At 40.2% G+C, this 15,812-nt stretch overlaps 3 protein-coding genes across 7 annotated transcripts in view; 1 reads left to right on the top strand and 2 right to left on the bottom strand.

The window, feature by feature from the left end:
- The window catches only part of LOC106809940 (dTDP-glucose 4,6-dehydratase-like), a 20,335-nt gene extending 16,870 nt beyond the window's left edge, over positions 1 to 3,465 (bottom strand). The window contains exon 1 of the mRNA XM_014813182.1: positions 3,388 to 3,465. The gene's annotated coding sequence lies outside the window, so the exon portion shown is untranslated. The remainder of the gene's footprint in view (positions 1 to 3,387) is intronic.
- Positions 1 to 9,423, bottom strand: part of LOC106809949 (39S ribosomal protein L53, mitochondrial-like) — a 13,935-nt gene extending 4,512 nt beyond the window's left edge. Inside the window, exons 1-2 of the mRNA XM_014813195.1 lie at positions 9,240 to 9,423; positions 4,796 to 4,908 (exon numbers count right to left, since the gene is read on the bottom strand). Coding sequence (XP_014668681.1) covers positions 4,796 to 4,908; positions 9,240 to 9,379 — 253 coding nt within the window. The 5' untranslated portion in view covers positions 9,380 to 9,423. The remainder of the gene's footprint in view (positions 1 to 4,795; positions 4,909 to 9,239) is intronic.
- A 150-nt stretch (positions 9,424 to 9,573) lies between these two features.
- Positions 9,574 to 15,812, top strand: part of LOC106809550 (serine/threonine-protein kinase Doa-like) — a 104,828-nt gene continuing 98,589 nt past the window's right edge. For all 5 annotated transcript variants that reach the window (XR_001393889.1, XM_014812676.1, XM_014812690.1 and 2 more), the window contains exon 1: positions 9,574 to 9,659. The gene's annotated coding sequence lies outside the window, so the exon portion shown is untranslated. The remainder of the gene's footprint in view (positions 9,660 to 15,812) is intronic.

Here is a 15,812-nt window from a genome sequence, read left to right as displayed (position 1 = left end):
TTCAGGGCGTCAAGTTCCTACAAGTTCCTATTTTTTCCTATTTTCTGGGCAATTCCTATTTTCTCCTATTTTCTGGACAAATTCCTATTTTTTCCTATTTTTGAGGGCTTTTCATTTTTCTGAATCCAGAATTGTATGTATCCTTCTCAGAATGCAGGAATTTACATTTCAGGTGACCCAATTTTCTAAAATTTTCTGGGGGAGGACCCCCTCAGACTCCCACCCTTTACTTTAAATTAACGTAATATATACTCTACTATCACAGATTTTATTTCAGTAAAGTTGTTTCTCAGTTGGATGTGGTATGTGTATTCAGAGGGGAGGTCCAGTACATGTACATGTACATGTATACATGTACGTCATACTATTTTGGAGTAGTCTACATGTATGGGTGCTTATGCATGTATAAACTGCTTATCAATTGCATATCCTTGATATTGCATATCCTCAAAATATTGTTCGCATGTGATGTAACTCCAAATATGTATATTAATAAAACCATTTGTGGTGGATCGGGATGGCTGTAGGGGTGTTGGGAGGCCATCTAACGCAACAAATATTCCTATTTAACATGTATTTTTTCACAAAAATTCCTATTTTCCTCCTATTTTTTCACATCTGAAATTCCTATTTTCCTATTTTTTGAGCGTCACTTGTCACTTGACGCCCTGCAACTTGCAAGTGTCATCAATAATCAAAGATGGCATCACCCTTCGTGCGTGATAACCTCACGGCGATCCATTGAGTTGCTGAAATCCTACCGGCTAAAATCCAAGTGTATTCAGGCAGGCGAGAATTTCGCTCAGCTGTGAGTTAACACATCTGCATTGCAGGTTGCCAGGCAATAATTATGATTAGAATAGTGCCCATTCACTCCCATGCATGCGTAATGGGCTGCCCCCATGTTTTTGCCTACCCACGCGAGCATTCAGGGTTCATTACAGTGTGCTAATCAGGGGCGTAGCGGGGGCGTAGCCAGGATTTTAAAAGTTGTAGGCACGAGTATCTGAGCGGAGCGCGACCATCGGTTGGCGCGGAGCGTACAAGAAAATTTTTGGTTTTACAAACCCCCCAGATGGCCGAAAACGGCCCTTCCCGAGTGTTTATTCTGGTTCCCTGGCCTCTTGCTAACTTGAGACACCTCATTCAATATCACTTTTAAACCCAAAAAACAAACGAGTTAAAATAGTGTTACGAACGAGTTAAAATGTTAAAAAAATGACAAGATCGGATCCTAGTCTTTTTCGGCGGGTAGAGTGTTGAATGAAACGGCACGCGATAGAAATGACAGCCTAGATGACAGAAGAATAGGTCACCTAATTTAGCCATATTCTTGCTACGTTCATTTCAATAGTTTTTCCTGTCTAGACTCTTAAACTCGTCCAGCAAGCTTATGGATTTGAATTATGGGTGTTTTAAAAAAAAAGATAACTTGGCCAAAAAAAGTGTAGGGCCGTGCCTACAGTGCTACATACTGGCTACGCCCCTGCTAATACAGGGTGCTAATACAGACTGCTTTAGAAAATAATACGATTTAGGGTACGTAAACCTTGTTCAACAAACATTTGCCTTCGTAATTGAACTGTGCAACTGTAGCCTCACATCCACAATAGCAAAAGCAGTTCAGTCCTTTGTTAACAGTCAACAAATCCATGTTTAACCCTCCTCTTGAGGTTCAAAAGGTTATCCGACACTTACTCTTCGCATGTCAGCGGAAATTACATTTATGGTCCTTTCAATAAAGCCATAAAAATGGTAGGTCACCGCTAAAACAAAAAAGTTTTCCAATCGCTCCGTCAGACCATGTCCTCAGAAAATGTCTAAAATCTACTCGCCCTTTTGAAAATTTTTAAGCCAAAAAATTGGCCATGCTCCAATACGAAAATCAGTCTATAATTTTTTTTCTCTGGATGGAACTCTAATCTAAGTAGTCTAAGTAACAAAACAAGATAGTGTCTCTGTTTACCTGAGGTTAACTTGAACAGAATTTCTGAAGCTGGCATTGTAGCTCCCCCCCCCCCACACACAAGCACACACTGCTAAAGATAGACTTCACATGTGCTGCATTCAGAACACACACTTTTCTGGCATTTTCTGTTGACAGACCTGCCATACGAAATATACGTACCTTACATAGATATTGAAGTTACCTACAATCACTATTTTAACAATATGGTTGTGTCTTTACCAGCATCACCCCACAATATCGCTGAGAGGGTCTATGTCCTCCAGGGTACTGCCGGAACGTACCCTGGTATACTAAATACTACTATCTAATATGCCGGACCGTACCTCGCTTACTACATTAACGAGTCTAGGGAGTCGCCTACGCCTACTCCCTAACCCTAACACTAACCCTAACCATATCAGCTAGATAGTTACCAGGGTACGTTCCGGCAGTACCCTGGGAGACATAGACCCTATGAGCCACAATATCCCATATAGGTATAGGCTCTAAACACCATCTTTGAGACCTGCTCTTACAAGTATTTGTTAACATAGCTCTAGTACTATAGCCCGCGTACATTGACTGCCTGCGGCAGTCAATGTACGCGAGCTATAGTACTAGAGCTATTGTTAAAACCTATATATAATCACACACACACAATATCAATAATGATTTCATTAAATGATCTATGACAATGAATAATGCTAAATAAAATTAAAAGTATATGTCCGCAGTATTGCAGAATTATATCATGATTTCTGTTATGTAGAAATGACATATGGAGTCAATTACAATAGGCCTATGTTGCTAACATCGATATTAAACATATGTCACAAAATACAGACATATTGCCACAGCTAAAATAAAATTTAGTGCAAAACAGTTGATCTAATGCTATAAATTCTGATATAATATGCCTATATAGCTTTTGGCTACAGACTGCAGTTATGTAGGCCTAATAGTAATACTAATACTAATACTAATAGCCGATCATGAATGCCCATGCCCATGCCCATGCAGTCCCTATTATCGGTACCGGTACCTATTACTATTAGCAGGAGTAAGATAATATTACTCCTGCTATTACTTATTAGTATTAGTATTACCGGTAGGGCCTACTACAAGACTATCCATCGTCATACACAAGACACAATTTGATTAGGCAGTTAAAACATAGCACTAACGGCACGGGAAGTTACCTTACAGCTCCAACATAGCACAGAATATTGAAAAGCATCATAGCTAGCTCAATAATATAGCATATAAAGAGCTCAATATTGTAACCCAACAATCAACTAATGAGTAATGTTGGGTTACGTCGGGTCGTGCATGATGGACCATGAAATAGCAATGATTGCCGGTATCGCTTCACTATCTACTCTAGCAAAGTAAAATGTTATCGTAGCGACGACGTTAGTCTGATGATAACTATTTCTTACCTGTTTTAAAGGGCTGAGTACGGTTCAAAATTGTCCAGAAGAACGGCGACTTATTCAATACGCTAGTGATATCTCGCCCCGTCACAACACGCGGAGCGATCCAATATAAAGGACGGATCCGCTCATAGACTGGGGCAACATCTATTATTACCATATTATTACTTTGATAAAAGAGCCAGTACGTTGGTTCATGGTCTAGCTAAGGTACCCGTCTAATCCAATCACAGTCGCCGACACTAGCGAACCCTGTTGGTAGGAAAAGGAGGTTGGGGGGGGTGTAGTCGACCACCTGGTTTAGTTATTCGTGGTCTCGCTGTCTATTCAGAGTAGTATATTCACTATGCGTAGGAACCAGGGGCGTAGCCAGGATTTTAAAAGTTGTAGGCACGAGTATCTGAGCGGAGCGCGACCATCGGTTGGCGCGGAGCGTACAAGAAAATTTTTGGTTTTACAAACCACCCAGATGGCCGAAAACGGCCCTTCCCGAGTGTTTATTCTGGTTCCCTGGCCTCTTGCTAACTTGAGACACCTCATTCAATATCACTTTTAAACCCAAAAAACAAACGAGTTAAAATAGTGTTACGAACGAGTTAAAATGTTAAAAAATCTCGTTTTGACGATCCCCCCCAACGACCCGAATATCGTGACCGTACGTCGAGCGGTTAAGATTTGTGCCCAACTGTTGACGGACGGACGGACGACCGGACGACCGGACGACCGGACGGACGGACGGACGGACGATCAAGCGATTCTACAAGCTGCATCTGACTATGTCAGATGAGCTAAAAAGGTGGTGTATTTGACTTTTCACCTGGAGATTTCTTTAAAAAAAGGGTGTTTTTCCTCTCTCTTTCATCTTGAATATCATAGAAAACTTTATCAAATCCCGGGATCAAATTCCTGAAATTCCTGCTAGTTTTGAAAGCTCATTCAGGATTATTTCATTTTGAAAAGTAAAAATATTGCCCCATAGTTCCCGATTAGGAGCAGTGTTCCGAATTTAAGGGGGTCTCCAAGGCAGGAAAACCCCGCAAAAAGCCCGCGAAAGGGGGGTTCAGAAATTTTGGCAGTCCTGAGATAGGGGGGGTGCTTTCAAAGGGAGGGAACGAGCATATGCGTACCCTAAATAACACTGAGTGGGGGGCCCGGGCATGTTGTACCTGACATGCAATGAAGGCCTGGGGAGAACCGTGCAATCGAATTCCCAATAGCAAGGAAAGTGATTGTTAGACAGTGATTTGATTGAATTCAATCTCTTAACTGTAAATTGGACTTACAATCTTACATAATGTATTTATAACAAGAATGAAGATATTAACATCTCTAAAAGCAAAGAATTTCATGAACCATGTGTAATGGACGCTTCAATGGAGAAATAACCCCTATAAATATAACAGAGTACACTCACCAAAGCTCAGATCAACGGACGGTTCAGAACGATCACTCTTAACTTGTAGCTGGACACGACATTTGTCATTGGTCTCTTGCACCCTTGATGATCCTACGAAACTTAGCACATCTCTGAAATATTCATAACAACTGTTAATTACGCTGAGAGGGTCTATGTCCCCCAGGGTACTGCCGGAACGTGCCCTGGTACTATCTAATATGCCGGACCGTACCTCGCCTACTCCACTAACGAGTATAGGGAGTCGCCTACGCCTACGCCTACTCCTTAACCATAACCATATCAAATAGTTACCAGGGTACGTTCCGGCAGTACCCTGGGGGACATAGACCCTGAGCGTTAATTACCTGTGAAATCTGTATAGGTAGTTTTCAGCCTTTTGCAACAAATAATCAGTATCTTTTTCTGAATTCAGGCCTAAATATATGCCTCTGTTATCACACTAAACTTGTACTCCTAGTGTATAGAATAGGAATTCACTTTGTTAATGTATATATATAGGCAAGACTTGAAGCTGTTTAGGTTTGGGGTGCACAATCTGTAGTCAGTCAGACTGCTCCATGGATTCACAATACAGGAACTGAAAGGTTATTCCCCTGCCCCTATCAGACGCACATATTAGTAATTATAATTGCTGGCCTAATATTGTGCTACCAGTGATGAGAATTGGTTTTATTTTCATAATAGTTTACTATTTTTATAAAACATTACAATAATAACAGTATAACATATAACACTATAATCTGTTTTCATCAAAAGTTGAAACAAAGGCAAAGCCAGTTTTATACAGTATGATGTTTCTTTGCTGGTTAGAAAGACATTGTACATATGTATGTTTTTGGAGGTCTGTATTATTCAATAAACTTATTGTTATTCACTGTCATTACAATATATCACACTATAAACCCAATTGGCAAAAATATGTTGGCAGTGACGTTCTGTCCATCACCTTGTTTTTGATTTCATGCTCATCCTGTTATTACTCAATTAACTAATAATTTCTAAAGAATCGCAATGAATTTTTGAGGGGGAAAAATAGAGGGAGGCCTGTGTTCGGTGCTCCACTCTGCTTCAGTGTCTTTCAGAGCATCCCCCAATCCTAATTACATACTATTATGATACTATCCTTATCATAATCTATTCTAATCCCATTGTTACACAGCAGGTGTGCCAGATCAGACCACAGGCCCTTGGAGGCTCAAGTTTCAAAAAGAGTATAAGCACTTCGCATATCTGACGCTATTTATTTCAGTAATTTTTGGGTTTGATACATAATTTTGACATACTAGGGCTTTGTACCGGTTTATTTTACATATACGTATATAATCAAGAGCGTATAACCTTCTTTATACGCTCTTGATATAATGTAATTAAATAATATAATTAATCTCCACTAGGTGTCAGCACTATGCTGCATATCGTAGAGGTTTCTCTTAAATACTCTTCTTGAAACTTGAGCCTCCAAGGGCCTGTGATCAGGCTTAACCCAACCCATAGACATGTTAACGGTCAGCTTACAGGCGCAGAGACTGACATGAGCATTTGTTCAATGAAATTTACTTGAGCGCAGGCAAGCTGCTAGTTTGTACAACAGTAAGTTTGTACAGGATAGTAGTTTTGCACAACAACAAAACTACCCTTTTTAAAACCTAATAATGAACTAGCATTGGGAAAATAATGAACCTCTCACTCAAACTTACGTTCATTAACAGTTATTAGCAAAATTACAAGTATTTCGCCTTAATTACATACTAATTTTGCATGGCCTAACAACGCACAGATTTTTAAGCCTAGACGTTGAGTCAAGTGGAGCCGCTGTTTAAATATTACTCTGCACAAAAGTGTGGGACGTGATTGGCGATAAAAACATCAGAACGCAAGGTTCGAACACGGAAGACCTTGTGTTGAATCTACCTGCACAAAATGCTTGAATAGCACACTACTTTGAGTACAAGCAGATAATTTGGGAATTTCAGAGGAAATCAGCATAATATATTCCCCCTACAAGTAATACTAGTGCTATTTTACTCTAACAGTAACATTGACATTTATATTATTATTATTGGCATGCCAGAAATGCCACCTCTGCAGGAGTCTGAGGAGATAGTTTATTAACTTTAAAGTTTAAGTTCATCGACAACAAAAGTCGCACAGTTTAATATTAGGCAGGTTTACAGTGTGTGCATTACGACTAGAGTAGAGCTCGCGAACAAACAATTGTGATTATATTTATTCATTTTTATTGGTCTACAACGCTGCGGCAACTGTACGCGGGCAATAGTACTAGAGCTACTACGAGTCTATAGGCGCGTTCACACGGACGTTTTTAGCCCGAGCCTAATTAGGCCCGCGCCAAATTTGGCTCGAGCTGAGCGTTCACACAGACGGTTTTTCGGGGCTGTGCCGAGTTATCACGAGCCAATTTGGTCCCATCGCAAACGTCTGCCCAGGCCCAAGCCAAATTTTAACACCAGCTAAATCGGTAGAGCGGTAGATGCCGCGAGTGTCGAACGTGTACTTCGCCGAAATACAGTCTTCGACAAAGTCCAAAACAGTATAAAAATTCGAAAAAATTGATCAGGATGCATGTTTTCAAGATTGATAATTGAACTCGGAACGGAAGTAAACACTGAATCGTACACAATGCCATCTCGCGATATTCCAAGATCGAATGTATCATTGGATGCCTGCTGTCAGTCGTGACGTCATGACGAAGATAGCCGAACGCTATGCGCATTGGGAATGCGTACGTCACAGGTCAACAGAAATGGCGCTGGAAGAATCGCCGCTCGTCGCTTCGAATTTTTGTAACACATCATATTAGTTTAACACAGAGTATTGTGATACATAGTAAGTTCCAGGATAGCGGAGAAAGGTTCGTGTTGAGAATAAACTTAGTTTGGAAGTTATAGTCTCTGAAAACGCACCATGCAGCAAACCGCCCTGAGTGATTCACTCAGGGGTTCCTCCACACAAAAAGATAGGCTCGCGTTGTAACCCTATCCTGTGTTTGGGTTACATTATTCAGGAGTAGATAATAGGGAAGGAGTGTGACATCAGTAAACAAGGGAAATTCGTCATTTACTAGCCTTAAAATACCTACGATTTACTACGCGTAACGCAACCAACTTGAGCTCAAATCGTACACAGTTCGTCCGCCTAGCATCGTGCAAAATCGTTTCCTCGTATACACCCGCAATCCGGAGATAGAGACTAAAACGTACGACACGATTTTCAATTCTGTTGCCAGCAAAATCCATGCGTTGAGAAAGTTATTTGAAACAAAAGGCAGCTACTAACGCGCTATTGCTAACTCGGCGGGAAATGTGGCTTGCTGGGAGATTAGGCATCAACGCAACACTCGGCGAGATAACCTTTGACCCGGTACACAGCTACACTGGCATGCCGGCAATACAGCTGGCATGCCCCCATACCACGCACGCACGCCAATCCGCTATCAGCAGCAGATCTGATTCAAATCTCCCAGCGAGCCACATTGCCCGCCGAGTTAGCAATAGCGTGCTAGTAGCTGCCTTTTGTTTCAAATAGTTTTCAAACGGAGGTATTAGCAAACTGAGGGGACATAGACCCTATGAGCATTAGTTTTAATAACAACGCTGGAATACTATAAGGTGAAGGTTATATTTGATACAAAACAAGGCAGAAATGCTTAGATGATCATTTTATTTGAGATATACGTAATTGTTCGGTAGTTTTTGTACAGCTACAAGATTTTTCAATGGATGGATGTCAGGCGGTGTATTGACGTTAGTTACACAGCCTGGTCGGGTTAGGTTTCAGGTAGCTCTAGTACTATAGCCGCTTACATTAACTGCCGCTGGGCTATAGCATCAACCATTACGAATGCTCGGGACCAACTTACTCCAGCCAGTCAGCGGGAACTATGTATTTCCGCATGTGGAGGGGTGGGCGGGTTGTGTTGGTTGTGGACAAAAACATTGTTGTTGTCAAGTAACAAATTAATAATAGTAATTTGTTCATCTTTCATGACAAAACTAATATTACAATCTCTGATCGCTTAATTTGTTACTTGACAACAACAATGTTTTTTTCCACAACCACCCCAACCCGACCACCCTCCACATGCGGAAAATACATAGTTCCCACTGACTGGCGCTGCTGCAGCGCCGCCAGAAATGGCCGTTTGAAGTTCGGCAAATGAATGTTTGTTGTTCACAAGAAATACCGCAAGTATACCATTGCAACGATAGTTAGAGCTAATAGAGGTTCAATTTTAGTAGCGGCTATAACTTAAGACATATTCACTTCGGATAAGAGGCATTAATTGCCTACCACAGACGTTTTTTTAGCCGGATACATTGGGGATAAGTTGGTCCATTGCATGCCCCATGGGTCGGTCTATAGCCCAGCGGCAGTTAATGTAAGCGGCTATAGTACTAGAGTAGAGCTAGGTTTCAGGTACCTGCATGATTTTACGTTTGGCCTAAATGGATCGAACGAGAAAATGACTTTTTTGACACTCTCCAGGTGACATTGATGCCACAGTTTCTCGATAGCTTTCCTTCTGCTGACGGCAATAGAAACAGACCGCTTAAAAACCATGATATGATTATGATAGCTGAACGAGGACGACGAATTGTTGATTGCCACGCCAAAACCGACAAGTGGCGAATTAGATACGGAAGTAGAAATTGCACGAATAACCGTTGTTCATTGGGTAGGTTTGGGCAGCTGGAGCAAACATGGACCAATCGTAATTGCGGTTTGTAATCGTGACGTACCTACCAAATACACTCGCCATATTTAACGGTATAAAGTGTTGTTACACAGTTACTAACATCATTGAAATTTGATTTACACATTGATTGGATTACTACTGGAGGTAGAATATGACGCCCTACTTAACTTATTGCTTATTTCTTTATACTAGTCGATAGTATTTACTAAAAACGTAGCGGGTGTATGCTGGTTAAATAATTAGTCCGTTCCAATCTGTTCACACACTGCACACAGTCTCAGAGTCTGTTAGCTAGTAGTAGTACTATAGTACTACTACTAGAGCTAAGAGTCTGTCTACTCGGAGACTGAGCTCGAGTGGGATTGATTGAATCGGTGACAGTGAATCAGATTTTACAGTAAGATCATATATCAATCTCAGTGCTTTGTTACAACTCGACTATAGTCTAGACTACAGTAGAGTGGTCTCCGTCTTATTGGGATAGGTCGGAAACGGTTAAAATGTCAGAATAAAGTGCTGCCCCGATTAAACAACATGTGTCTAAACAGGAATTTCTCCGACCTGTGATTGGAGGATAGAAATAGAATTCGTGACGTTTTGTTTTCATTTTGCATACCACGCCGCATACGCTAATGCTATGACCGGTAGGAAAGTGTACGGTACTAACTATCATGGCCGAGGCTATTCGCCCGACCGTCGGGCCAATAGGGTATTCTTTCTATTCGTCCGACCGTCGGGCCAATAGCTGAATAGGGAATTCTGGCTATTCGCCCGACCGCAAATTTTTTTTTCCCACACTGAAGGATTTAGCGCCTTCTGATTGGCTGCTTCGATTTGCTTTGACTGAAGAAAACGCAGCCGGCTGAAAGGGGTGGTAGGATATGTTTACTAGGCACTTCTAATTTTAACATATATTTTACGATATACCGGTATTAAAGAATGATGCAAAAACCCTAAAAAGTGCCCTAACCCTAATAGCTAGATAAGTATAAGTTTTCTGATGTATTTTCCATAAAAAACATATTTTACTCATTAATATAACATATAATATTACTATAATTGCAATTATTGCTGCAGTTGTTGCAAAATAGACGCTGCCGGGCGGCACATATTTTTTTCGTACGCGTAAGCCAAATCCTAACCCTAACCCTAACCCTAACCCTAACCAGTAACCCTAACCCTAACCCAATCCCTATTTAAAAAAATATATAAAAAATAAAATTTTTAATTGTTGTTATTAAAATGTTGTAAATAAATCATGTAAGTATTTGCGTTAATTGGAAGAAAATGTTAAACAGATAAAGATAGAAAAATACAGAAAACAGGAAAATAATTAGAAAACAGATGGGATTCGATCCACCGACCTTTCATAGTGGATGCTTGCGCTGTACACGCTACGCTATTACGACATATTGTATTTGAGAATTTTGGATGTGCTATGTATATGACTCCACGCGCATGTATTTACTCTTACCACTGATCTCTATAATATTTATAATATTATCAGGAGTAAGATAATATATATTATCTTACTCCTGATATTATAGAGATCAGTGGCTCTTACGCGTACGAAAAAAATATTCGCTGCCGGGCGAATAGCTAGCCTTGGTTTATTTGCCCGACCGTCGGGTCTATAGAAAACGGTTTCTTATTCGCCTGACCGTCGGGCCAATAGTCACTTCCAACTATCATATGGCGCGAACGATTTGAGTTACATTTCTATAAATTCTAGCTATTAATTATAGACACATGACTTATCCTTAATCTCTGTGAATTTTGAGTCTATTGAAGCGCGATTAGTTTAATTAATTAGCAAATATGCACGCGCGGTATCGCTCATAGGCTAATGCGCGGCTATGACCGGTAGGAAAGTGTACTAACTATCATATGGTGCAAACGATTTGAGTTACATTGCTATAAATTCTAGCTATCATAGACACATGTCTTAGCTATGATCCCTGTGAGTTTTGAGTTTATTGAAAGGTGATTAGCTTAATTAATTGGCAAATTTGTACGTGCGGTATCGCTCATACTCGAGTCATGGGCTAAATGCCAAAATGAAAACGAAACGTCATGAATTCTTTTTTTATCCTCCAATTACAAGTCGGAGCAATTCCTCTGTTTAGATGCAGGTCGATTAAGGGGTGAACACGTTTCTGGTCGCACACTGCATGCAACTACAACTTGCAAGCTTAATTCGAAAGACATGGATATTCTTCTGAGCATTGGAATCTTTCACTTTAACTCTGCCTACTTGGCAATACGAGCACAATTTACAACAGAAAAATGTTTTGATGCTGCAGACCATTTCGGCCAAGACCGGTGCTTTCCGGCGACATTTGGCAAAACAACTGCTACAACAACCGCTCAAAATAATATTGTGACTAAATGCGTTTCCGATGCTCGGAAAAATATCCATGTTGTAATTCAAATTGTACCTGATTCACCTGTACATATTGTAATTTAACTTTGAAATTGCACAATGTTAAGTTCAAGCTGTGCAAACTGCAAATCTCCCAGTTTGGCTGAGCAATCTCAAGATTGGCCATGCTGAAAACATTCTATTGCTTATTGCTGAAACTGCTATTTAAAAATAACACCCATTTAATTTCATAACCAAAGTGCCAAGCACACCCAAGATAAAATATATAGGAACTTTTTTCTAATGTCATAACCTGTGAAAACCTATCAACTTCAAGTTTGTGCAACCTTGGAGTAATTATTCTGAATGATTACTCCAAGGTGCAACCCCTTACCTTTTTTCAAACTAGGAATTTCAATAATATTTATTAAATTATTTCACATAATCATCATATATGCCTTAACCAAGATACCAGACAGTCAAGAAAGAAGATGTATAGGAACTCTTTCTCACGATATAACATTTTATAGCCTACCAATTTCAAGTTTCTATAACTACAGAGCCCTCTTACCTTGCCAAAACTTGGAAGTTTTCTAATATTTAGCAAATTATTTAAGAGAATCATCACATTCCTTAACCACTATGCCAAATACCCCAATCAATCAGTTGAATTATTTACTAATGCTTGATAGCTGATAAAATATGTAACAGGGGTTGCCTAATCTGCAGATTGGTTTCTCAAACTAATATTTTTAAGGGCATTCACTTTAGAAAGAAGGCAATTTCTCTTCAGAAATTTCCCTGTTTATATCAGGACCTGTCCCCTTTATCCAACGTCCTCTTTAAATAACGTGCGTTTGGATTTTTGTTCAAAGGCATATTTCGATTATATAATGTGCATATTTATCTGAGACCTTACAAAGCAAAGACCACTGTACAGGACTACAGGGCAATTACTACTAGTACTACATATGTAGCAACTAGGGATGGGATGAATAAAATTAATATAATTTGGTAGAATAGTTCCATCAGAAAACAAGACACAATTTTGAGTACGTTCAATAGCATTTGTTTACTAAGTGCGCTACAATACTGATTTGTAAGCATTTACATGATTGGTAGAATACCAGTTAAGTGTATTATTTGCCAAGTAGTTTTCCCTGTACATATCATATATTGTATCGTGAAAAGTATATCTTGTATACATATATATATATATGCGAACTGAAAGACATATACTGATATAGTATAGTACTGAAAGTTGCCATGTTTACAACAAACACCCTTGAACCGATCTAAACTGGGAAAACTCAAGTAATTTATTGTATAAGGATTTGCAATTTAGGTAGTGTGTGTAGGACTTTGTGTTTTTGTGCAGTTAGCTAATGTTAATGTTTATGTGAGTTTTTAAAATAACTTCCGTAATACCTACGTAACCCTAATATAAAACTATAACAAACCATAATAAGCAGATAAGCAGCTGCAAGTAAACATGATTAAGCTAGTAGCCCACACCGAAACAGTTAATTAAAATGCGCTATGCACAGTGAAAATTAGGGCTGTAACGATACACTCGCGTATTCGGTGCACCAAATATTGTTGTTGGACGATACGTATTCGTTATTCGCGTCATCATTATTCGAGTACTGACGAATACAAATAATATAAATGGAACAGGTCTACTTGAAAAAATCTTTTTTAAACTGCAATTCTATGCCGATTTGCTCGAATTCTCAATGTCGTTTGCAGCTTTCCCCGTGAACGGACCTAGACTGGTACCTGTCCCTTCTCACACGTCGAGAAGGCCGGGACGTGTATCTTACTATCACATGTAACTCACCCCATATCGAGCGTGTGAGAAGGGACGGATACGTAACTAGGGTTGCAGCGGTATACCGGTATTGCGATATTATTACGGTGTAATATTTTAGAATTATTATACCGTAACCAGCTCAATACCGTGGTTTTCTTGTTGACGGGATATACACGTGTACAGTGATGTCACGAAAATCTGACACAGCCATGCCGTGTTTTTCCAGCCATGTGCGTGGCAGCGGCGCCTTTGATTGAAGTACGCGGGGCTCGATCGATCGCGAGCGCGTTGCGCGCTAGAACGTCTGCTAAAAGTTGTTCGTTAACGGACGAAAGTTGTCTGGAGGCATAGCGGACGCACGCACGCGTGCGTGCGCGCACGCAAACACACGTACGCACACACACATATATGCATTTTTATGTGAGTCTGCTCAAATACGTCTGCTAAAACACCCTAGGAGCCAGGGCATGATTGCGCGCCATTCTATCGTTAACATAAAGCAAATTTGTTCATTAATATATTTATATATCTTTTATTCCTTGGTAGTGTTTACAGCTTCAACAAGTGAGTATTCGTATTCGTGAAATATTCGTATTTGCATGCATATCAGGAGTAGATAATAGGGAGGAGTGTGACATCAATAAACAAGGGAAATTCGTCATTTACTAGCCTTATAATACCTACGATTTACTACGCGTAACTCATCCAACTTGAGCTCAAATCGGACACAGTACATTCGCCAATCATCGTGCGAAATCGTTTCCTCGTAGACACCCGCAATCCGGAGATACAGCCTAAAACGTATGACACGATTCTCCATTCTTTGGCCATCAATCCAGCCCATTGCGCGCCTATAATTCAGACAAAAGGCAGCAACACTGCCGCGCAGTCGCTGTGTTTGCTCTCTCGGATAGCTGAATGTGGCGTTGTGGCTCGCGGGGAGATTAGGCATCAACACTCGGCGAGATAACCTTTGACCCGGTACACAGCTACACAGGCCACCTTTGTACATAGCTGGCATGCCTTCACGCACGCACGCCAACCGCATGATTAGCTCGTCGAGTGTTGCGTCGATCTCCAATCTCCCCGCGAGCCACAACGCCACATTCAGCTATCCGAGAGAGCAAACACAGCGACTGCGCGGCAGTGTTGCTGCCTTTTGTCTGAATTATAGGCGCGCAATGGGCTGGATTGATGGCCAAAGAATGGAGAATCGTGTCATACGTTTTAGGCTGTATCTCCGGATTGCGGGTGTCTACGAGGAAACGATTTCGCACGATGATTGGCGAATGTACTGTGTCCGATTTGAGCTCAAGTTGGATGAGTTACGCGTAGTAAATCGTAGGTATTATAAGGCTAGTAAATGACGAATTTCCCTTGTTTATTGATGTCACACTCCTCCCTATTATCTACTCCTGATGCATATATATCGTGATACGTATCGTATTCGTAACCTAGTGTATTCGTTACAGCCCTAGTGAAAATGTTGAATATTAAACGTATTTACGAATGAAACGACTAAAAAAGACATGGATGCCAAAACTTTCAAGTCATCATAGTAATTACTGGTGAATGTGAGGTGAAATAAGCATGAACATTTGTTGCAAATTCGTAATTGTTATTAGGAGATGTCGATGATATTCATATATGGTGATTTAATAATGTGGTTACTTGTAAACCTCTGTAGTACCAATGGTTTAACATATGGAGCTAATTTAGCTTTAGAATTCGGAGGCAAATAGTTGTTACAATAATGATCAGGAAAGTTATTATATTTATTATTTACTCTCAAATCTCTAAAATTTTGTGAGATTTTCTGTCGTGCCTTTGCTTTAGCTAATAATGCAGTATGGATTAGATAGTCGTATGCAAACTGTCAAATGGCAGGTTAATCCCGCTAGGCACATTTCTGAATCTTTAACCCCATAAAAAGGCTGTGGAATTACTGTTGTGCTGATGATTGTTAAATTGCTTCTTTATAAAATCCTAAAGGTTGCACATCTTCTGTCCCCTAACCTCATATGTCTACCTAGTGATAGCCTTGCACACCACATAGTGAGCTTGTTCAGTGTGTAAAATGTTTTGATAGTTTATGCATTTTGAAAAGATCAGTTATAAAGAT

This window comes from Priapulus caudatus, unplaced genomic scaffold (genome assembly GCF_000485595.1).
Source record: "Priapulus caudatus unplaced genomic scaffold, Priapulus_caudatus-5.0.1 Scaffold15, whole genome shotgun sequence".
In the NCBI taxonomy this organism is placed as follows: Eukaryota; Metazoa; Priapulida; class Priapulimorpha; order Priapulimorphida; family Priapulidae; genus Priapulus; species Priapulus caudatus.
This window is presented reverse-complemented; position numbering and strand designations above follow the sequence as displayed.